A 24,700-nucleotide genomic window follows, 5' to 3' on the forward strand; every position below is an offset into this window, starting at 1 on the left:
ACTTCATGACACCTAGCTCAAACCTCCTCCCTGATATAAACCCCTTCCGGATGCCTAACCGTAATCTCATACCTGATGTTAACCCCCTCCTGCAGTCTACTCCTGAGCTTCCCCTTAACAATATGCCTCCTCCTATCACCTCTCCTCCCCTCATAACATTATTCACTTATTCACATCTAACCTTAACCTCCCCATTATGGTTATACCTCTTTTTAAATCTAACATTCACCTCCATTCCTACCCTAGCCTTCCCCCAGTATTATCCACTTTCTGATACCTAATGCCAGCCTCCCTTCCTAATGTTATACCATTCTTAATGCCTAACCGTAGCCTCTCCTCCTTAATGATTGAACTCTATTTGTGACACCTAACCCTCTGATCCTAAACTTATATGGTAAATCTAAAGTCCCCAATACAATCTACTAACACAAATCCTCCTAAACTGACTCCAATAATCCCCTTTTATAATATTAATTTCAACCTCCAAATCCATGCACCAGGGGCTATAATGGAAAGAAACGGTTCTTAAACTTAAAGCTGTTTCTCAAACTATATTCCTGCTGTGGAAATCCCAGTTGCTGTGATAAATGAAGAGGCAGGTCACAGGAACAAAGCAGTTATCCACAATTTCTAGTGTGTGTTTGCGGTCTGCGATATAGTGTGGTAGTGGAGTGCAGTGCCCACAACTGGCAAGGCCAAACTTGGAGAAGAGAATAGTCTGGAGGCCTGCAGTGATAGCTGCAAGCAAATAGACACAGCCAGGTCACAATCAGCACAGGAGGTGGTGGATTTTGCTTACTGTAACAGTAACTTTCAGTAAGAGTAATTTTCAAGTGAGTGAGTGGTGGCATTTGAGAGGACTTATAGTAAAACTTAAATCATGTCGAGTGGAGGTGCAAGCTAGTGTGAGTTTCATACTCTACTTCCTAAAGGCCTTATGCCTGACTCTTGAGATCACTCCATTCTTCAACAAAATGCTAGTCCATGGTATTTCTATAGATGTGACTAAATGTTGCAGAGAGAGAGTGCGGCTGCCAAAAAACAGGACAAAGTAATGTCAGAAACCTGGATTTTTAAAGAAAAAGAAAGAAAGCTTTAAGACTAAAACATGAGATTCATTATGACCTTTTAGTTATCGATTTATCTAAAATACATGTTTAACTACTTATGTTATAATAGTCTGTTTGGTACTCTGTACAATGCTACAGAAGACTACATCAAAATAATAATGATTCTACATACCCAGGAAAATCTACATCCAGCTGGTATTTTTTTGAAGATGAAAATCCTTATGAGTTGTTCCGTACCAGACGATGTCGTTAGCATGGGTGAGTTGTAGCTACTGTGAACAAAGCTATTTTTGGAATGCTGAACATAAATGTCTAAGCATTTGTCTCTTTGTGATCGTTTAGCAACCACAGATATACTACTTCACAAGTTGCCACTGGATGTTTACCTCAACACTGTGAAGCTACTAATGGAACATGCAAGGTAAAGTAAATCAACACTTTTGTAACCCCGGCTCTTACCCATCTTTTTCCGTGGTGCTTGTTTTGGATTACCTTTTTAATTGAAATACCTAGTTTTGAACATAAAATCATGGTAATGTTAATGAAAAATCTTCTGATGCACATACAGTATACATATATTGTAAACGTATTAAAAAAAGTTATTTCTTCTATGTATGCTTATTTAACGCACTTCATTGTCTCTGATCATTAGAAAAGTACAACTTGAGTAAATGGAATACATACGTTTTGAATGTTAACTTGAATTAATGAAGTGAAATGGGTCCCTACCACTTTTGTGAAAAAGTAATTTTTCCTAAATGTAATACTTGGTAGGTCCACCTTAGATGATGGCTGTCCAGTGGCGTACCTAGGGAATGTGACACCCGGTACTAATTAGTTACAGACAACTTCCCCCATCCCCCCCCCCCAAAAAAAGCCCTACTTTTTTATGGGAGGGTTGATGGATTGATGCGCCGAGCGTGTTGCTACAAATATACATTTCTGACATTCAAAAACAAAACAAAAACAAATCAGTGACCAATATAGCCACCTTTCTTTGCAAGGACACTCAAAAGCCTGCCATCCATGGATTCTGTCAGTGTTTTGATTTGTTCACCATCAACATTGCGTGCAGCAGCAACCACAGCCTTCCAGACACTGTTCAGAGAGGTGTACTGTTTTCCCTCCTTGTAAATCTCACATTTTGATGGACCACAGGCTCTCAATGGGGTTCAGATCAGGTGAACAAGGAGGCCATGTCATTAGTTTTTCTTCTTTTATACCCTTTCTTGCCAGCCATGCTGTGGAGTACTTGGACGCGTGTGATGGAGCATTGTCCTGCATAAAAATCATGTTTTTCTTGAAGGATGCAGACTTCTTCCTGTACCACTGCTTGAAGAAGGTGTCTTCCAGAAACTGGCAGTAGGACTGGGAGTTGAGCTTGACTCCATCCTCAACCCGAAAAGGCCCCATAAGCTCATCTTTGATTATACCAGCCCAAACCAGTACTCCACCTCCACCTTGCTGGCGCCTGAGTCGGACTGGAGCTCTCTGCCCTTTACCAATCCAGCCACGGGCCCATCCATCTGGCCCATCAAGACTCACTCTCATTTCATCAATCCATAAAACCTTAGAAAAATCAGTCTTGAGATATTTCTTGGCCCAGTCTTGACGTTTCAGCTTGTGTGTCTTGTTCAGTGGTGGTCGTCTTTCAGCCTTTCTTACCTTGGCCATGTCTCTGAGTATTGCACACCTTGTGCTTTTGGACACTCCAGTGATGTTGCAGCTCTGAAATATGGCCAAACTGGTGGCAAGTGGCATCTTGGCAGCTGCACGCTTGACTTTTCTCAGTTCATGGGCAGTTATTTTGTGCCTTGGTTTTTCCACACGCTTCTTGCGACCCTGTTGACTATTTTGAATGAAACGCTTGATTGTTCGATGATCACGCTTCAGAAGCTTTGCAATTTTAAGAGTGCTGCATCCCTCTGCAAGATATCTCACTATTTTTGACTTTTCTGAGCCTGTCAAGTCCTTCTTTTGACCCATTTTGCCAAAGGAAAGGAAGTTACCGAATAATTATGCACACCTGATATAGGGTGTAGATGTCATTAGACCACACCCCTTCTCATTACAGAGATGCACATCACCTAATATGCTTAATTGGTAGTAGGCTTTCGAGCCTATACAGCTTGACGTAAGACAACATGCATAAAGAGGATGATGTGGTCAAAATACTCATTTGCCTAATAATTCTGCACCCCCTGTAAACGCACAATAATAGTATGGTAGGACATTAGGCTATAACTATGGTAAGATTAGATTGTGAGCTCCTCTGAGAACAGTCAGAAAAGGGGGACATATGACGGAGGAGGATGCATAGGAGAATGGGGGATAAAGAGGTAGAGGCACAAGACAAAGAGCCTGATGGGAGAGGAGAAATGGCAGGAAGACCTCTCACCAGGACTGCCGACATAACCAGTGCTGTTTGGTAGGGACATGCTGTTAAAAAAAGCCACTAAAACTTGAAAAGAGGAAAGGGTCATGGGGGAAGACAACTGGGTGGGAGGGGAAGCTTTGAAAAGAGAGAAGAGTACCTGCAATGAAGCTAATCTGAATTGCCTGGAGCTTGCTTCTCTGCTCACTACAGAATTCAGCTTTCAGCATCTGTATCACTGGCTTCTGCAACAGTAGACTGCTCTGCATTATTGATGAATTACTCTGATCAGGATAAATAATCCATAGTCCCGGGCACTCTGGTATTACAACAGTCAGTGCACATGGCTACTAATGACAGGCAATGTTTTAAGCACTAAACACATCCTGCCACCTCTCCCTGCTAATGTCCCAGCTGCAGCACAACAAACATTCTCTTTACTCACCCTGCTGCTCTGCACATTCACTCACTGCAGGCTGTGTAGAGAGCAAGGAGACACATTGCCCACAGGACAGGAAGGGAGAGGGGTGCTAAATCTAGTACAGGAAGTAGTACAGTTACCTGCACTGCCTGCTATTTTCCCAAATGTTGCCCAACCTATGGAAAAAGGTCCCAGGTGGAAGAACACAGTGACTAAGCACCAGAGTGGAATCCCTAGCCATGGCTACACCTGATGCTGTGAGCACCTGCAGCCTTATGGTAGGTACGCCACGTCATTTTAGTTCACTGAGAATCCAAGGTTTTAGAGATTGCTTTGTGTCCCTTTCCCAACTGATGCAGTATATACAGATCCAATCTGGACTCAACCCTTTACATTTGAATAATTCTCCAGTAAGTCTTGTTTATTTTTGATGTGGTTATACAGCACATAAGGCCAGCACTGGTGTGCTGTATAACCGCATAAAAAATAAATAAGATTTACCGGAGAATTATTCCCACATAAAGGGTTGAGTCTGGATTGGATTTGTATATACTGCACTAGATTTTGTGAGGTTTGACGGGCCCTCATCCTGGTCTGTGACTCCCTACATGAATTGGACTCTAGTAGGTTACCATGACTGCGACGCTTGAATAGCGCCGCGGAGCGTGGTGACGTGACCATTATTGCCACCAGCGTGAGGCTGACCCACCATTGGCCAGAAGTGAGTTAGTGGGCGTGCGCAGCATTGCGTACTTGAAGCGCCCAACTTGTCTGCGGCGTTTCAGCCTTATCCCAGCCGCGGAGAGCAGCGGTCCACGAGGAAGCTACATTAGCGAAACAATTGTCGACCCGACAGGTCTCTGTGGGTGGTTTGATCTGTTGGAACGGTGATGTATTGCTGATACATTTACTGCACTATGTTGTCTCTTGAATTGCGAAGCTTGCTAGTAAACATGAAAATTTAACACCGGCTGGTGCCCATGTGAGGACGTTGTTTTTTGTTGACAAAGAATTCTTTGCTTTGATGCACATGGAGGCACATGCTTATGGTTTGTCAAGCGAGAGTTGCAAGATTGTCTAACCAGCCAGAACGTATTGTGTGCATTATCTAAGGCTTATGAACTGTATGTTACTAGTACCTGCCTGTATTCAACTGCACCAATGCAGGAGACATCCACTCTAGAGCAAGAACTTTTAGAATCTATGCACTTATCCGCAGAAGCGGAAGAAGAGAATGTATTTAAATCTGAGCGATCTGACTGGGAAACATACTTCTCAGACAACAGTACAGCCACCCCCACCCACAGAGACCTGAACACCAGACGCATTGAGCAGAAGTTGTTCAGGGCCTCTGAGAAAGAGGTACGAGTGTTCTGGACAGTTGCATCTCTGAAAAGATAGAAGGATAAAGGTTACGTATCAAGAGGTTTTAGATTATATCAACCCCCTGCAGAGTACAGTGACGACCCCGTGTTCATGGAAAAGTGGAACATTGCCCACCTGAATCATGCTAAAGTATTGTCAGAATTGGCATTAGAGAGATCAGAACAAGAACACGAGAAAGTAGTCACAGAGATTGACGCCTTGAAAAATAGGTTGTCTACAGTAGCTACAGGGGATAAGGCGAAGGAAGTTAAAAGTAAGATTGAGAGGAGATTGATACCCATTCAGAGGGAGGTTAAGGAGAGAAAACTCAACAAATATCTTTGAGACCAGGAAGATTTCAAAACGGGCCACATTTTTGACTGGGCACGCTCTGAGCCCAAACCTAAAAACACATTTAAAAGGAGAAAGCCACGTAGACCAAAGAAAAAGGGCTACTGGACCTCTGACTCTGGATCAGAGTCCGAGGTTGAGAGAAAAGGGAAAAAACCTAAAGTATCCCCTTTGGGAAGAAAAAAACAAGGAGAGGGAGGAGAAGAAAATGAGGAATCATGTGCAAAGAAAGTGTCCTGGAAGGGAATGCCCCAAGAGGGATTTGCCTAGAGCAAACCCCGGAGTCAAACCAACTACAAGTGTTGAATCTATCGGGAGTAAAGCTGTCAGAACCATGTATAAAGGTCTTACAAAAGGGACTGAACTTTGCCACCACCACAGTGTTTGATTTCACAAAGTTTAAAATAGACCTCTACAAAAATGTTCGGAAGATCAACTTGTACAGAATGTTTGGGGGGAATCCCATGGAACCAACCCAACCCAAGATAGGGCCATTAGGTTTTTTACCAAGTCTATCCTTTCAAGATAGTATTGCTATAAGTGAATTACAGTCCCTACTTGCTGAAAATGATAATCCTGTGGACGACTCCACCGATGCCAATTACAAACAGGCCAAGTTTAAAGCATGTAGATCAGTTAACCCATTCCCTCCCCTGTTGGGCTCTGCTTTGGACATATTCCAGAAACAAGTCCTTAAAGGGGAACTGAAGAGAGAGGTATATGGAGGCTGTCATGTTTATTTCCTTTTAGACAATACCAGTTGCCTGGCAGCCCTGCTGATCCTCTGCCTCTAATACTATTAGCCATAGCCCCTGAACAAGCATGCAGCAAATCAGGTGTTTCAGTGGTTCAGACTTATAAGTCTAATCTGACAAGACTAGCTGCATGCTTGTTTCTGGTTTTAATCAGATACTACTGCAGAGAAATAGACCAGCAGGGCTGCCAGGCAACTGGTATTGATTAAAAGGAAATAAACATGACAGCCTCCATATACCTCTCTCTTCAGTTCCCCTTTAAAGAATCCAGGGCTTTAATTTATCCACAGGCAGAGAGAAATTTCTCATCGAGTGAATGGAAAGCCATAAAATGGTTAAAATCCCGACCAGACCTTACAGTAAAAAAGGCTGACAAGGGAGGGAATATAGTGGTTTTGTCAACTCAATACTATATTAGGGAAGCCATGAGACAGTTAGAGGATTCCACCACTTATGTAAAATTATCTGCAGACCCTACCTCCACCTTTCAGAAAAAATTGAGGAATTTGTTACGAGGAGGAGTGATGTCAGGCTTCTTGGATAAGAAATTGGGGGACGATTTGTTCCCTGAATATCCAAGGAGGCCTGTAATTTACTTCCTGCCTAAGGTCCACAAGGGTGGACCCCCCGGGCCGGCCCATTGTCTCCGGGAGGGGCTCTATAACAGAGCCCCTCTCAAAATACCTGGACCATGCCCTTAGACCCCTGCTGTCCTTTGTTCCATCGTATTTGAAGGACACAACGCATGTCCTCAGAATGGTCGAACAAGTTAAATGGCGCAAAGGGGATAGTCTTGCAACCATTGATGTGGTCAACCTGTACAACAGGATACCACAGGAAATGGGAGTCCGGTTGGTCCAAGAGATGTTATTGGCCACCAAGTTGGTGGATAAATCGGAAAGTGAATTTTTGGCTGAATGTCTTAAGTTTGTCCTGGGGCACAATGCGTTTAAATTCGGTGATGTCTGGTGTCACGGACGGTTGCGGGGCCGCAGGCGCGTCCTGTAACCGCCCGTGAAGAAAAGCGATCGCACTCGATTCTCTGCGTCGATTGCGCTTCAAATCGATAGAATCTGGATTTATTGTGTAGGAGGTCTGCAGTCCTTTCTTAGCAGAGGAATAGCATCACCTTAACTGCAGGATGGCTCTTTTGATATGCTAATGAGCCTGGGCCCAGAGAGTCCCTGGCTTCAAGCTGTGCTGATGGCCCATCCATCAGGTATAAGGTGACAAACACCATGACAGAACCAATTTAGAGTGAGGAAACTCAGACACTCCGACTCCTTTTCCCAGCAGGGAGCCGACATGTGGCTTGCTGCTGCCAACTTCAAAGAACCTTTGCCTGGGAATGACCTGGTATAAATCCCAGGGGTCTCTCATATTCCATAAATTGCTATATGTATCATATTTTCTGTGTTGCCAGGCTGGCAGACCCTCCAAACTAACAGAGCAGGTAGGGCCCTGCCTGGCGTTGGTTCTGAGAACATTTCAGAACCTTCTGAGGTAAAGACTGCCCGTTAGGCAGTCCAACAGTGCCCTAATGGTACCACAGGGGTCCCACCCCTCATGTTTGGTATCAGACTGCTGGGTACATCGAGGCAGATCTGAAAATATTAGTAAATCTGCCCTGACCTGTACGGTTCTGTGAGATAGAGCCCATATATGGGTAGATATGATTTCTAGCCCCAGTACAAGAGGAGGGCTCATCTCATCTTTGAAGGAGGTGTATAGCTCCCCGCCCTCACTCCCTCCTACTGAAGCAGGGGCATAAGAATGGCTGAGGACCCAAACTCAGGGTCCTCCACACTGAACCATCTTGCACTCATCAGATGCCAGCTTGAGGATATGCTGGTATCCACCTGGTCTGAACTCTGAACTCTGGACTTTGAAACCAAGGACTTTATGATTCTTCCCACAATAAGGACATCTTTCCAGGAACTAAGTATTTTTCTCCCTTCTTTTATTTTTCATACTGGCTATTACTGTTTAATAATTGTCTGTATATATTAATTATTTATATTGCGTGAATAAACGACTTTCTCCAAGTCATTCACTTTCCGCTACCCTGCTTATCAGCACACACAGAAATGATCCCGGGTCTCTGAAGATACGCTACTGTTTGTTTGTTGTTGGCTAGACAGAATATCGTGTGTTTAACCGTTTTATTCGCAGGATTAGTCAGTCAGTTAGTGGGCCCCACGGTCCCATGATAACCGCGGTGGTGGCAGTTTACTCTGAACCAGTGGGTGAAGTGGTAATCACCCGTGTCTCACGGGCTCCCTTCTGAGTTGTCCGCGGCTAATTCTTAACGGTTCCTGCGCATTGACTGCGACCAGAGTTCGCACGATCTGTGCGCTGGCACCGTTTAGAAGGCTAAGTGCGGTCAGCCACTGAGGGCTCCTGTGACAGTGTTAGGCAGCGGTTGGGATCTGTGTTGTGCTGAAAGTATCTGCGATAGCGCTAGCGCTATCGAGAAACGAACTAATTCGTTGGTGTAGCTGGAAGGCAATATATTTTTTATATATACAGAGAGACTGTGTAGCCAGTACCCCTTCCCCAAAGTTTTATTTTATTTGGCATGGAAATGTCCGGGAACTACCAGAACATGTGCCTAGCAGACCTGGAAAATCTTTGCGAAGAGAGGGGCATTGGCATCCTCCGCAAGACAAAACGGGACCTGATAGCAGACTTGTCCAGATGGGATGCCCAGCAACTGCGGGAGCCGGGAGTGTCCGCTGAGGTGGATACCAGCCCATCTGACAATCAAGGGGAACCAGAGGCTGAAGATCTTAGGCGTACAGAGGTTGAGCATCCTGCGGGCCCTGTTGCAACAATTACGCCAGAGACTGTCAGTGTGGTCCCCAATCTTAGAGTTTCTGAAAATACTCGCCCGGAACTGGCCAGTACTGGACTGTCCAGGGGTGCTGACCCGGTAATGCAGCAGGCATTACAAAAGCTGATGGAGACTGACCTGGACAAGTACATGCAGTACATGGAAGCCCGCGAGGAGCGGGAACGCCAATCTGCAGAACGCCACGCGGAGAGGGATGCCGCTGAGCGAGAACAGGAGCGCCAACGACAGCATGAGCTAAACATGGCAAAAGTGCAACAGGCCAGCCGGAGTTCACCGCCCAGCCTCCCTGCCGAAGGAGCTGCAGCACCCGTAAGTGCAAAATTTAAATTTGCTAATATTGAAAAAGACACAGACATTGACTTGTTTTTGCGGTCTTTTGAAAAAGCATGCCGTCAGTATCGTCTGTCCCAAGACCAGTGGGCCAGACATCTGACACCTTTGCTGCGCTACAAAGCGCTTGATGCCTTCGCAGAATTGCCTGCGGAGAAGGATAATGATTATGCTGCTATAAAAGACGCTATCATTACTAAGTACCAGCTGACGCCAGAAGCCTATCGGAAGAAGTTCAGGGCCTGGCAGAAAAAGTCTTCTGATTCGTACCGAGATGTGGCCAGCAGCTTGCTCACCACACTCCGCCAGTGGACACTAGGCCTCACCAAAGGGTCTTATGGCGTCCTGGAGGACTTGATAGTCCTCGAACAATTTCTGAACATTTGCCCTGCTGATGTACGACAGTTTGTGCTAGAACGCAGGCCGGCTTCAGCCACTGTCGCTGCAGACCTTGCTGAGACTTTTGCAACTACCCGGGTGGCTGATACCCGCAGAACTGTCCCATCCAGCTGGAGAGGAGGTCAGCCCAATACCTCGGCAGACCCTCCTGCCCCTGTGAGCCGTCCGCCACAGAGGCCACCCAGCGCAGCTGCTGCACCCAGGCCTGCAGCGCCTGGAGAGGTCACCTGTCACTACTGCCGCCAGCCCGGACACATGAAATTCAACTGTCCGGAGCGGAGACAGACACCACCAGCACCTGGATCATCTGCATCACCTGCACCTCACCCACAGCAGAGGCAGCCCGCCAGCGAACCACAGCCTGGATCATCCGATTTTGTCCTGTTTGCCCGCGGAAAGGAAATCCGCGACCGAACCGACCAGCAGCAACTTGTTAGAGTGAACGGCAAAGTTGTCACCGGATTTCGAGACACCGGAGCTGACATCACGTTAGTTCACTCACATCTTGTGCCAAAGGAGAGCATCAGCTCCAGCCGATCCCTTGCCCTTACTGGAGTAGAGGGCACCCTTTTCCACATAGCCCACGCCAGAGTGAAGCTGGATTGGGGAGTGGGAGGGGTCCACGAAAGGGTTGTTGGGGTTATGAAGGATCTCCCAGTCCCTGTGTTGCTAGGGACTGATTTGGGCAAGCTTGTGTCCTACTATGAACCTGCCACGACCGCCTTGTCGCTCACGGAAGGAGACGGACTCTCCACCCACCACCAGGTACTTTATACACTTGGGGGAGCACCAGGGGGAGGTGGGTTAAATGTGCCCAGTTCAAGGGTACCCGGTTCAATAGTGCCTGCTTCAAAGGCACCTGAGTTTGATGTACAGACTGTCTGTTGTGATGATGCTGTAACTGTACCTGAGTTTACTGTACAAACTGTCTGTGATGAAAATGTTCCTGTTACTGTTAGAAATGCTTGTGACAATGATGTAGGTAATGCCAATATGTGCCATTCTGACAGTGTACCTGTGCTAGCCATACCGCGCAGCTGCACTGCTCGGAACCCGAGCTCAGAACAGGTGGAGGGGGTTCCGGCCTCCTCCCCCTCCTCTGACCGCAGGGATGAGACCTTTCAGCCGCTGGCCTCGTGTGACATGAGCCAGTTGGCTGAAACTGACAGCGCCGTATTCTCAGCCGCACTACAAAGTGACCCAAACCTGGAGGTGCTCCGGCAGCAAGCCGCTGAGCCCCTCGCAGACGGGGCCGCTTTCAAGGTGTACTGGGAAGGTGGGAGACTGTACAGTGAGTCTGTACAGCCCCCTACCGGTAGATCACACGCGAATACCAAATGGCTTGTGGTCCCGAGTGCGTTCAGGGGACATGTGCTGGAATCCGCACATGGTAATCCTCTGACAGGGCACTCGGGTGTCCGCAAGACACTTGCCGGTATTCGGAAACAGTATTATTGGCCCCGGATGAACAGGGATGTAGCGAACTACTGCAGGGCATGTGCCGTCTGTCAGGAGCTGGGAAGGTCCAGGGATTCCCGCGGGGTTCCCTTGGGTCCACAGCCACTTGGCAGGGGAACCCTGCGTGGGCTGGCTGTTGACCTAACCAACCCACTGCCCGTTGTCAGCAGTCCCGGCAGACACCACGTCCGACTGCAGTGGCGCAAACGCCCTGTCCAGAACGGTCCATGTCGGGTCAACCCTGAGGGTAGCAGACTGCGACCGGTCCAGGGGAACCGAGCCACAGGCTCCAATAGGTTTTCCCGCCGCACCGGCAACCCGAGACCCGTCAGCCAGGTTGGCCGACCCGCAGCGGGCAGCCGACCCCAGAGCGCCAACGGGGAACTAGATCAGATCTCGCAGGTTAGCGGCAACGACACACATCTTGCTGATGAATGTCTATCTGCCTTCTCCCCAGGGAGGGCTGTCACGGACGGTTGCGGGGCCGCAGGCGCGTCCTGTAACCGCCCGTGAAGAAAAGCGATCGCACTCGATTCTCTGCGTCGATTGCGCTTCAAATCGATAGAATCTGGATTTATTGTGTAGGAGGTCTGCAGTCCTTTCTTAGCAGAGGAATAGCATCACCTTAACTGCAGGATGGCTCTTTTGATATGCTAATGAGCCTGGGCCCAGAGAGTCCCTGGCTTCAAGCTGTGCTGATGGCCCATCCATCAGGTATAAGGTGACAAACACCATGACAGAACCAATTTAGAGTGAGGAAACTCAGACACTCCGACTCCTTTTCCCAGCAGGGAGCCGACATGTGGCTTGCTGCTGCCAACTTCAAAGAACCTTTGCCTGGGAATGACCTGGTATAAATCCCAGGGGTCTCTCATATTCCATAAATTGCTATATGTATCATATTTTCTGTGTTGCCAGGCTGGCAGACCCTCCAAACTAACAGAGCAGGTAGGGCCCTGCCTGGCGTTGGTTCTGAGAACATTTCAGAACCTTCTGAGGTAAAGACTGCCCGTTAGGCAGTCCAACAGTGCCCTAATGGTACCACAGGGGTCCCACCCCTCATGTTTGGTATCAGACTGCTGGGTACATCGAGGCAGATCTGAAAATATTAGTAAATCTGCCCTGACCTGTACGGTTCTGTGAGATAGAGCCCATATATGGGTAGATATGATTTCTAGCCCCAGTACAAGAGGAGGGCTCATCTCATCTTTGAAGGAGGTGTATAGCTCCCCGCCCTCACTCCCTCCTACTGAAGCAGGGGCATAAGAATGGCTGAGGACCCAAACTCAGGGTCCTCCACACTGAACCATCTTGCACTCATCAGATGCCAGCTTGAGGATATGCTGGTATCCACCTGGTCTGAACTCTGAACTCTGGACTTTGAAACCAAGGACTTTATGATTCTTCCCACAATAAGGACATCTTTCCAGGAACTAAGTATTTTTCTCCCTTCTTTTATTTTTCATACTGGCTATTACTGTTTAATAATTGTCTGTATATATTAATTATTTATATTGCGTGAATAAACGACTTTCTCCAAGTCATTCACTTTCCGCTACCCTGCTTATCAGCACACACAGAAATGATCCCGGGTCTCTGAAGATACGCTACTGTTTGTTTGTTGTTGGCTAGACAGAATATCGTGTGTTTAACCGTTTTATTCGCAGGATTAGTCAGTCAGTTAGTGGGCCCCACGGTCCCATGATAACCGCGGTGGTGGCAGTTTACTCTGAACCAGTGGGTGAAGTGGTAATCACCCGTGTCTCACGGGCTCCCTTCTGAGTTGTCCGCGGCTAATTCTTAACGGTTCCTGCGCATTGACTGCGACCAGAGTTCGCACGATCTGTGCGCTGGCACCGTTTAGAAGGCTAAGTGCGGTCAGCCACTGAGGGCTCCTGTGACATCTGGTATAGACAAATATCGGGGACGGCAATGGGGACAGCAGTGGCCCCCACATTTGCCAATATTTTTTTGGCTAAGTGGGAGGAAAAATACATCTATGGGGATAGCAATCCCTATGGATGTGATCTGAGGGCATGGTCCAGGTATGTTGACGATGTACTGGTCATTTGGGGTTCCACCAGGGACCGTTTTAATTCCTTCATGGAATATTTGGACAAAAATGATAGAAATATGCTGTTCACAGGCGAGTGGGGTGGAGATAGGGTCAATTTTCTTGACCTCACTTTGGAGGTACACGATGGTGAGCTAATCTCTCGGGGACATAGGAAGGCGACAGCTACAAACTCGGTTCTACATCACCAGAGTTACCATCCCTCCCATGTAAAAGAGGCAATTCCGTACAGCCAATATCTTAGACTGAGAAGGAATAACTCTAGGGATAGGGATTTTGAGTCTCAGGCAGTGGAGATGACCAACAGATTTGTTGAGAGAGGTTACAATATACATGAATTGGAGTCAGCTCTAGACAGGGCAAGAGGAATGAATAGGGATAGTCTTTTAGAAGAGAAAACAGTAGAGCAAGAGGATAGGTTTGTGATGACGTTTGATTTCACACCCATGGCCAATAGGGTGAAGGAAATCATAAACAAAAATTGGTATATTCTGCAACAGGATTGTGGATTCGGTCCCAGAATCCACAGTCCTCCTATGTTAGCGTATAGGAGGGGCCCCACTTTGGGGTCTTTTGTAACCAGAAGTGAATTTGTAAAACCACAGATAAAAACCTGGTAAGGCACAAAAAAGATGCAGGGTTGTTTTCCATGTGGACATTGTCCCACGTGTGAACATATTGACAAAACTAAGAATGTGAGATTGGGCCATATAAATTTTCAAATTAAGGATTTCATAACCTGTAGAACTGAGTTTGTGGTATACGCCCTCCTATGTCCCTGCTTATTTTTCTATATAGGCAAAACTACCCGCCCAATGAGGGAACGGTTAGTAGAACACATCAGGTTTATTAGGAAGGGCAAAGGTGGAGTCCCAAGACTGGTGGAACATTTTAAAGATGTGCATCAAAGCGACCCCACACAGTTGAGGATGGTGGGACTGTTCTCTGTAGTAACCCAGAGAAGAGGGGGAGATAGTGAGAAATTGCTGTCCCAAAAGGAATCGACTTGGATCTCGAGGACTGATGCAATAGGCCCTTTGGGGTTCAATGATAGAAACGAATTTAGCGGTTTTTTGCAGAAATATTAAGAAGTTTAGTGGTGTAGTTTGTACTCTCCTTGCCTACATCTGTTATTGGGGTGTCACTCTCTGGTGTATATCTCCCTCTAGTCCTTTATAAGTATAATTAACCCTAATAAGTATGCGTAACTTCCTTTACCTTGGTTATGGGATCTTTCTCTTTAAGTGATGCATTGATGTCTTTCACTCAAGGTTCCCCCTGGCCATCCTGCTCAGTGCGGTCTGGATACTCGCAGACTCTCCTATGGCAATGTTGGGCCCAATGCATGGTACACAATGACTGCATCTAACGGGGGTGGTCTTTGACTTACTTCTGGATGGACGCAGCAAAACTAGGACTCTAGTAGGTTACCATGACTGTGACGCTTGAATAGCGCCCCGGAGCGTGGTGACGTGACCATTATTGCCACCAGCGTGAGGCTGCGCTCAGTAATGATGCGCGCCCACGCTGGAGGACTTGGACCCACCATTGGCCAGAAGTGAGTTAGTGGGCGTGCGCAGCATTGTGTACTTGAAGCGCCCACCTTGTCTGCGGCGTTTGAGCCTTATCCCCGCCGCGGAGAGCAGCGGTCCACGAGGAAGCTTCATTAGCGAAACAATTGTCGACCCGACAGGTCTCTGTGGGTGGTTTGATCCGTTGGAACGGTGATGTATTGCTGATACATTTACTGCATGTTTTCTCTTGAATTGCGAAGCTTGCTAGTAAACATGACAATTTAATACCGGCTGGTGCCCATGTGAGGACGTTGTTTTTTGTTGACAATGAATTGGACTCTAACTGAGGCCTGCAGTTTACCTCTGTTTTTTGTGCCTTTCCCAACTGACACATTTCATTATCAAATAGAGTGTTGCTTATTGAGGTAATTCCAGGTTCCTGAGAAACTTCTTGATTTTTACATTTAGTAGTACTGGCATTAATAAGCTAGAGCGTGTCTAGTCTAATTCTATCCATTTTCAATTAAAATTGGGTCATTAGTTAAGTAAGGGACAATTAAATTTACATATGTGGAATATGGGTTGTTAAATGTTTTGTTTCAATAAATTAAAAGAACATTTAGAAAACGCATATTGTATTTACTTGCAGGCCACTGCTAGTGGTCTGGGGTAATTGCAGGAGGAAAAGACAGGGGGACTGATTTACTAAGCCAGAGGATAGTCCAGCACTGTGACTAAGGGTGGGGGATGCAGGTAATATGCACAGAAACTGCAGACTGCTACAGTACTCTGCACAGTAGCCACAATTTACTCCTATGAAATAAGAAAAAATGTTTATTTCCATGTTTGTGTATTCATTGCCTTGGATGCAGAGGGCCTGCATCACTTATCAAAAAACGACCTGCGGCCCTCCAGCATGATGGCCAACAATCAGCTTGTCTAAGTACTGTGCAATTGTGCATAAGCAGATTGTAAATAGAAAATCCATTTTCTTTAGTTTTTTTTTTTCTTAAAGAGACTCTGTAACAAAATGTTCAGCCTTATTTCTTCTATCCTATAAGTTCCTATACCTGTTCTAATGTGATCTGTCTTACTGCAGCCTTTCCTAGTTGCACAGTGGCTGTATTATCTCTGTTATACACAGTATAATGTAATATTTTCCCCTTTGTTAGCTTTGTCGGTTCAGGCAAGAATGTGCTACTCTGCTGTGATAGGTAGAAGTTATACACACCCTCTCCACGCCCCCTCCAGGCTCTGTATGAGTCACAGACTGAGCTTCTCTCAGCCTATCACATGCTGGTTAGCAGCCATGTATTTTGTTTGTAAACACTGCCTAAAACTGGCAATTACAAGCCAGGATTGCAGCAGGGAGTGGCAGAAACAGCAAAGAGGGGCCCAGGAGAACATAATGAATAGAATGGTATGCTTTTTTATTGTAAGAATCTTAAATCTTGGTCTAATGACATCAACACCCTATATCAGGTGTGCATAATTATTAGGCAACTTCCTTTCCTTTGGCAAAATGGGTCAAAAGAAGGACTTGACAGGCTCAGAAAAGCCAAAAATAGTGAGATATCTTGCAGAGGGATGCAGCACTCTTAAAATTGCAAAGCTTCTGAAGCGTGATCATCGAACAATCAAGCGTTTCATTCAAAATAGTCAACAGGGTCGCAAGAAGCGTGTGGAAAAACCAAGGCGCAAAATAACTGCCCATGAACTGAGAAAAGTCAAGCGTGCAGCTGCCAAGATGCCACTTGCCACCAGTTTGGCCATATTTCAGAGCTGCAACATCACTGGAGTGTCCAAAAGCACAAGGTGTGCAATACTCAGAGACATGGCCAAGGTAAGAAAGGCTGAAAGACGACCACCACTGAACAAGACACACAAGCTGAAACGTCAAGACTAGGCCAAGAAATATCTCAAGACTGATTTTTCTAAGGTTTTATGGACTGATGAAATGAGAGTGAGTCTTGATGGGCCAGATGGATGGGCCCGTGGCTGGATTGGTAAAGGGCAGAGAGCTCCAGTCCGACTCAGGCGCCAGCAAGGTGGAGGTGGAGTACTGGTTTGGGCTGGTATAATCAAAGATGAGCTTGTGGGGCCTTTTCGGGTTGAGGATGGAGTCAAGTTCAACTCCCAGTCCTACTGCCAGTTTCTGGAAGACACCTTCTTCAAGCAGTGGTACAGGAAGAAGTCTGCATCCTTCAAGAAAAACATGATTTTCATGCAGGACAATGCTCCATCACACGCGTCCAAGTACTCCACAGCATGGCTGGCAAGAAAGGGTATAAAAGAAGAAAAACTAATGACATGGCTTCCTTGTTCACCTGATCTGAACCCCATTGAGAACCTGTGGTCCATCAAAATGTGAGATTTACAAGGAGGGAAAACAGTACACCTCTCTGAACAGTGTCTGGAAGGCTGTGGTTGCTGCTGCACGCAATGTTGATGGTGGACAAATCAAAACACTGACAGAATCCATGGATGGCAGGCTTTTGAGTGTCCTTGCAAAGAAAGGTGGCTATATTGGTCACTGATTTGTTTTTGTTTTGTTTTTGAATGTCAGAAATGTATATTTGTGAATGTTGAGATGTTATATTGGTTTCACTGGTAAAAATAAATAATTGAAATGGGAATATATTTTTTTTTGTTAAGTTGCCTAATAATTATGCACAGTAATAGTCACCTGCACACACAGATATCCCCCTGAAATAGCTAAAACTAAAAACAAACTAAAAACCACTTTCAAAAATATTCAGCTTTGATATTAATGAGTTTTTTGGGTTAATTGAGAGCATGGTTGTTGTTCAATAATAAAATTATTCCTCAAAAATACAACTTGCCTAATAATTCTGCACTCCCTGTATTAATGTGCATTAATATAAAGCAGGAGTCAGTGCCCTGCACCCACCATCCGCTCATACAAAAGGTACTTATAATGCACCGCTGAACCTGTTTGTACCGATGTACATTGATGTTCAGGCAAGGAACACACTTGACTGTTTTCCTGCACGTTTTCTGCACAGAAATAATATTATTATTATTAATATGTTGTTCGTGCGCAGAAAAAAAACTGACATTCTGCATCCTGATTCTGCACATTTTGTCAGTTTTCTCTATCAACTACATCAGCTGCTGTGAAAAAACGTGCGCGTTTTCCTACATAGAAACACACTTGGTGTGCAGAAAAAGTATGCAGGAAACCACGCGCAGAAAACTGAAAGACAAGTGTGTTCCCTGCCTCAAGAAAGCAATCTTGTAGTTGATGTAGTGCCAGACATACTGTTTTTTTTAACATTTTTATCATTTTCCATGATGTATTTACTCCAGCATGGAACAGTCTGCTTTAAATAGACATTTTCTTTTACTTTCTGCAATGCCATTTTACAGGGATTGTGTGGGATTTGACTTCTTGAAAATGATTTGCAAGCACTTTACATCTTCCCCTGATGTGGAGAAAGCCCTGCTTCTTCAAATTGACCTTTTATTGAACCGAGGAAAGATCGTGCTGGCCCGACAGAAAATTGAAGATTTAATTACAGGTAAGAATTAATAAAGTTGTAGTTATCTTCCTAATTTATATTAGGTGGGGCAGTTTTTTATATGCCATCCCTATGAGCTGAAAAGAGAACAGGAGCTTTCTTGACAGTAGTGCCTACTAAATCTTAACTAAAAAAAACAACAACAACAAAAAACAAAACAATGAAACCTGGAAGCAATCAGGAATGAGCTAAAGTTGCTATCTTGCCTAGGGTTCCATTTCACCTTATTCTGTCTCTGCTTATTAGACATGTACATTGCAAGCTCTAGGTAACTGTGCAAGAAAGTAGCATGGGAAATGGTTAGAATTGATCGATGGATTTCCACTTTTGTAAAGTGGAAATCCATGATGGGCTTGGAAAATAAATGTACATTAGTTGGATTGGTCAGTGCCAAGTTAAGCATCAACTCCCAATGAGCTTGTCTGTAAGTCCTTGGAAAGATGGGAAAAGATGGGAAAGATGTCCATATATAATAACAATTTTTGCAAACCTGTCTTTGAGAGCAAGTTCTAGGTAACTGTGCAAGAAAATAGCATGGGAAATGGTTAGAATCGATTTACTCAAACATACTACCTGTAAAGTGGAAATCCATGATTAGTGGGCTTGGAAAATAAGTAAATAATATATTAGTTGGATTGGTCAGTGCCAAGTTAAGCATCAACTCCCACTGATCTTGTCTGTAAGTCCTTGGAAAGACTCCCACTGATCTTGTCTGTAAGTCCCCAGAAAGACTCCCATTGATCTTTTCTGTAAGTCCTTGGAAAGATGGTAAAAGATGAGAAAGATGTCTCTCCATGTGGGTGAGCTGGAATAATTACACTTTTTGCCAACCTGTCTTTGAGATTAGAGGCAGTGGCTGGGTAGTATTAAAGAGAAACTCCGACCAAGAATTTAACTTTATCCCAATCAGTAGCTGATACCCCCTTTTACATGAGAAATATAATGATTTTCACAAACAGACCATCAGGGGGCGCTGTATGACTGATTTTGTGCTGAAACCCCTCCCACACGAGGCTCTGGTACCGTACGGTACTCTGGGCAAACTGCCACAATGTAACAATGTTCACAGACAGGAAATGGCTGTTTAGAGCTGTCTGCAAGGCCAGAACAGCTAGAAACAGCTACATAACCTGCCCACAGTAACAATGTCACCAAGTAATACATGTCAGAATGTGAATCTGGGAGAGGAAAGATTTTACAATGAGCAAACACTGCCTAAATCATTTATACATAATTATGGTAAAAATGAAGCACTTTTTTTATTACATTATTTTCACTGGAGTTCCTCTTTAAGGTTAATGACTCTGCCTCTGACACAGGAGACCTGGGTTTGGATCTCGGCTCTTACAGTTCAGTAAGCCAGCTACTATTCATTAGGAGGCCATGGGCTGGATTAATTACACTGCTACTGTCTATAGAGTGCATCCTAGTGGCCGCAGCCCTGGTGCTTTGAGTCCGGCAGGAGAAAAGCGCAATATAAATGTTATTTGTCTTGTCTTGTCTAACAAACAGCTAGGTAATGAGCATTCCTCCAGATGTAAGTGTGGCAATTATGCGACTTTTATTTTCCATGAAAATTAGCATGGGATGCCCCTGAGTTGGCCAAAAGAATGTAATGTCCAATTAACACAATGCAAATTAAATGATGAGGCCACACATTGATTTCAATGCTGCCATTGAACTCATGTGTCTTCATTTATGCTGGTGTTATCCTGTCACTCACCCTGTAACATACTCAACAGGGAAACACTGATGTCTACGGGCAGCGTGAATATAGCCTAATACTAATGTTATCTTTCAGGACATTACACTGGAAAAGAGCTCTCTATACAGGCATTGAACTATCTACATGCGGTTTTGTGGGACTGTGCAGCTAAAAGCTTTGAGGTCAGTATACAATAAAGCATTCTTCCCTGTATTCATTTATGAAGGGACAGAAAAGCAGGAAATGAACACAGGTGTATTGAACTGGACAATGAGAAGAAAAACAGCATAGGGTCAAACAGGAGCATGATCTGGTGTAGTATATTAGTATTAATTGAAGAATGGTGAATGTAGTAAATAGAATACTCACAAGGAAGAGTTGCACAACCAGGCAATCACTATATGAGCATGTGAGGAACAACCGTCCCTACTTGGCCTTGACTCCAGATGGTGGTCTGTCGCTCTCCCAAAAAAGATATTTTATGCAAAGGAACATTTAAAAAATCAACCCTACAACTGGAGTGATCAGAAGACTAATAATTAGAGGCACCCAGGATGTTATAGAAATATTAAAAACTGTTTGAAATAGATAAGCGTTGGCGATACCTTTTAGATGATTACCTGTGGGGTTACAATCAATTTTATTGGAAATAATCACAAAGGAACAGGCACTTATATTGGAAATAATCACAAAGGAACAGGCACTTTAATTGGAAATAATCACAGACTGTCTTTTGTGCTTATTTCCAATAAAAGTGATTGTAACTCTACAAGCAGACATCTATAAGGTGAGGCCAACACTTACCTTTTTAAAACATTTTTTAAAACAAATGTGTAGAAAACTACAATAAAAGTCAGATCCTTACCTGTGGAGCGGGATCTCATAGAGCCGTCTCTGTCCTCTCCCGATCAGTGTTGTCCCCCATTTAAATTTGCTGCCTCCGGCGCTTCTTGAAAGGCTTCGAAAGCAAGTGAATCCATACTGCGCATGTGCGAGTGCTGGCTTAAAGGACTTACGAGCTGAAATTAAAAAAAAAAGTTAATTACCTTAGTGCACTATTAGAGCTCTGTGTAGACGATCTGTGCCTCCCTTGTAGTTTCCAGACCCTCTGTTATCTTAATCCTCTTATCATTACAGGCCCCGACCCAGCCCAGGGTCACCTTATCTCTGTGCACTACGATCACTGCTTTAAAATCCCTCTGCCTGCTTAGCTCAAAGAGACTATGCTGCGTAGGATCACAGCCCATCCTCACTCCGTCTACACTGAGTCATAAATCATGTGGGCGTCACCACATGACCGCCCACATGACTGATTTCACTTCAAGCCAGCCGTCTCTTTGAGCTAAGCAGGCAGAGGGATTTTAAAGTGGCGATTGTAGTGCCCAGAGATAAGGCGACCCTGGGCTGGGTCGGGGCCTGTAATGATAAGAGGATTAAGAAAACAGAGGGTCTGGAAACTACAAGGGAGGCACAGATCGTCTACACAGAGCTCTAATAGTGCACTAAGGTAATTAACTTATTTTTTTTTTATTTCAGCTCGTAAGTCCTTTAAGCATGCACAGTACAGAGCCACCGTCTTTGGAAACACTCAGGGACACAAGTGCTTCCAAAGCCTTTCGAGGATCCCCAAAGGCATATTCATCACACTGTCAAATACCTGCAAGGGGGTGACAGTGCTGGAACAAGGACACAGAGAGAGAGGATGGTAAAAGCTGTGAAGATCCAGAGCCTTCCCTCTCCATCGCTTCAGTTTTACTTTCATATTTTTATATCACCATGAGACAAAATGTAAAGGGACTTCTGCTCAAACTCAAAGAAAGCCAACAAATAAATATACACAAGATTTGTTGGTTATGCATATCTACAGGAATGTGGGTTAAGCCCCCTCAGACTCATTGAGAGATCCCTACGTTAACGGTGGATGCAACTGCATTCTAACCATACAATGAGCATATCCATAATAGAACTCATACCTGTCTAAGGGCCTTTTACCACTACCCTGCAATTTGTGATTTGATTCTGAACGCAAATCGCAAGGTACATTAAACTAATGGAAACTGCAGCAGCAATTTCCATTAGTGTGATCCGATTGCGATGCGATTTTGGTCAAAACGCAATCGTCGTCCTGCCGCGTTTTGGATGCGATTGAACTTTACTATACTGAGTATATTAGCTCAATCGCAATCGCATGGTGGAAATTGAATCGCAATCGCATTTCATAGTGGAAAAGAGCCCTGCCCCTAAGTATAAAAAGCATGAAAGAAGACTTACCTGAGGTTGTCCACAGGGCAATAAACCCCTAACCTCATTATTTGGTGAAGTTGGGCAGACACATCGGCATCAACATTTTGTTTTGTAGGCTGGTTGAGAATCTTTACTACTAGTATTTGTAAAAGCATTTAACACGAATACAAAATACTTACTTGCAATTATCATGAGCAAACAATACTGTTCCTTGACCTGTTCGTTCATGTATAAACTAATGGAGAGATCAATACAACTTTACTTCCAAATACTATATTGTCATCATACATTGTTCAAGGAACACAATGTAAATATTGTGATAGCCAAGAAAAATGGGCAAATAAAATGAGTGGGTTTTATCCACAGTAGCATTGTTTATTTTAAAACTATAAGGGACCGGTAGATTTCCGGAGGGCTCCCACTACTGCAAATAAACTCACTAGAAGTCATTATCTAGGAAACAAATGTGGTGATCCCTGTCATACCAAGGTAGTTTACTGGTATGGATCTTGTAACCAATGTTCCAACATTATGTTGGAACGTTCCGCACCATTACATCATGCTCGCTGGTTTGACAACTCTATAAAGGAATTAAAGAAACAGGGACGCAGACTGGAACGAAGGTGGCGCAAACATCAGTCTCCTGATGACAAACTTTCCCTAATTGCTCACCTGAAAAAATATCAAACGATGATTAACAAAAAGAAGTCCTTATTCCTGTCTCACGAAATTGCAAATGCAGCCAACAGACCTGCCCAACTCTTCCGCACGGTTGACAGTCTCTGCAATTTATCTTGCAGGAAATCCAGCATCAGACCTTCACAGGAACTGTGCGAGAAATTTGCCCACTTCTTCTCAGACAAAGTCTTCTCCATACGATCTGCCATTCAATTCACAGCCCCAGAAACCCATGCAGAGCCATATAACAGGTGCAAAAATAGCCTACCACCATGGTCTGATTTTAAGGTAATCACTGAAAAAGACATCCTGGATATCCTCTCAAACCTTCGCCAGACTACCTGCGATCTGGACCCTGGCCCCACTAAGTTCATGTTGAAATGCCCTGAACTATTTACACCGGCATTCCACAAAATAGTCAACGGCTCCTTACAAGAAGGGTGGTTTCCCTCTACTCTGAAAGAAGCAATCGTCAAGCCTCTACTCAAGAAACCATCCTTAGACCCAGATGCTCTAAACAGCTACAGACCTGTCTCAAACCTCCCCTTTCTGGGAAAAGTTATTGAAAAGGCTGTCTACCTCCAACTTGAAGCCAGGCTCTCCAGAAACAACATCCTTGACCCTCTTCAATCTGGTTTCAGGAAATATCACAGCTGTGAAACAGCCCTCACCCAGATTTGCAATGATCTGCTCATTGCAAGAGACAAGGGTCAATGTTCCATCCTGATTTTGCTCGACCTCTCAGCGGCTTTTGACACAGTCGATCATGAAATCTTACTCAACAGGCTACAAGAGTACTGTGGCATAGATGGCATTGTTCTCCGGTGGTTCAACTCCTTCCTGGCTGGCAGAACACAAAGGGTAGCCTTAGGGCCCTTCCTCTCCAACCCTGTACCACTAAAATACGGTGTACCTCAGGGCGCAATATTATCCCCTTTACTGTTCACCATATACATGCTGCCACTTGGAGAAATCATACAAAAACATGGCCTGACATATCATTGCTATGCTGATGACACCCAGCTATATTTGTCATTCAAACCTGACGTCACAGACCCTACTCCACAAATAAACGCATGCTTAGCTGAGCTTCAGGAGTGGATGAATAATAATTGGCTTAAACTTAATGCTGACAAAACTGAGGTTCTTGTTATCAATGGCCAGGGCTCAACAGCAAAGCAGCTCCAGTCTCAACCAACACCGCTAAGGATAGGGAGCTCAGACCTGAACAACTCAGACTGTGTGCGCATCCTGGGAGTACTGATTGATGGGAAATTAAGCTTCAGGAATCAAATCTCAGCTGTTGTGAAACATTCCTTCTTTCACCTAAGGAATATTGCAAGGATTAAACACCTAATTCCTTCAGAGGATCTTCCAACCCTAGTTCATGCCTTCGTCACATCAAGGTTAGACTACTGCAACGTCCTCTACACAGGCCTGCATAAGAAAGACTTACGCCGCCTGCAATTAGTACAGAATGCCGCCGCAAGGCTGTTAACGAGCCAACCCCGCCATTGCCACATAACACCAACCCTGAGCTCACTCCACTGGCTACCGATAAAATGG

At 44.9% G+C, this 24,700-nt stretch overlaps 1 protein-coding gene across 4 annotated transcripts in view; it reads left to right on the top strand.

The window, feature by feature from the left end:
• The window catches only part of TEX11 (testis expressed 11), a 239,213-nt gene that overhangs the window by 105,660 nt on the left and 108,853 nt on the right, over window positions 1-24,700 (top strand). For all 4 annotated transcript variants that reach the window (XM_068247619.1, XM_068247620.1, XM_068247621.1 and 1 more), the window contains 4 exons: window positions 1,247-1,328; window positions 1,413-1,491; window positions 18,356-18,507; window positions 20,309-20,394. In XM_068247619.1, coding sequence (XP_068103720.1) covers window positions 1,247-1,328; window positions 1,413-1,491; window positions 18,356-18,507; window positions 20,309-20,394 — 399 coding nt within the window. The remainder of the gene's footprint in view (window positions 1-1,246; window positions 1,329-1,412; window positions 1,492-18,355; window positions 18,508-20,308; window positions 20,395-24,700) is intronic.

Source organism: Hyperolius riggenbachi, chromosome 8 (genome assembly GCF_040937935.1).
Source record: "Hyperolius riggenbachi isolate aHypRig1 chromosome 8, aHypRig1.pri, whole genome shotgun sequence".
NCBI lineage: Eukaryota > Metazoa > Chordata > Amphibia > Anura > Hyperoliidae > Hyperolius > Hyperolius riggenbachi.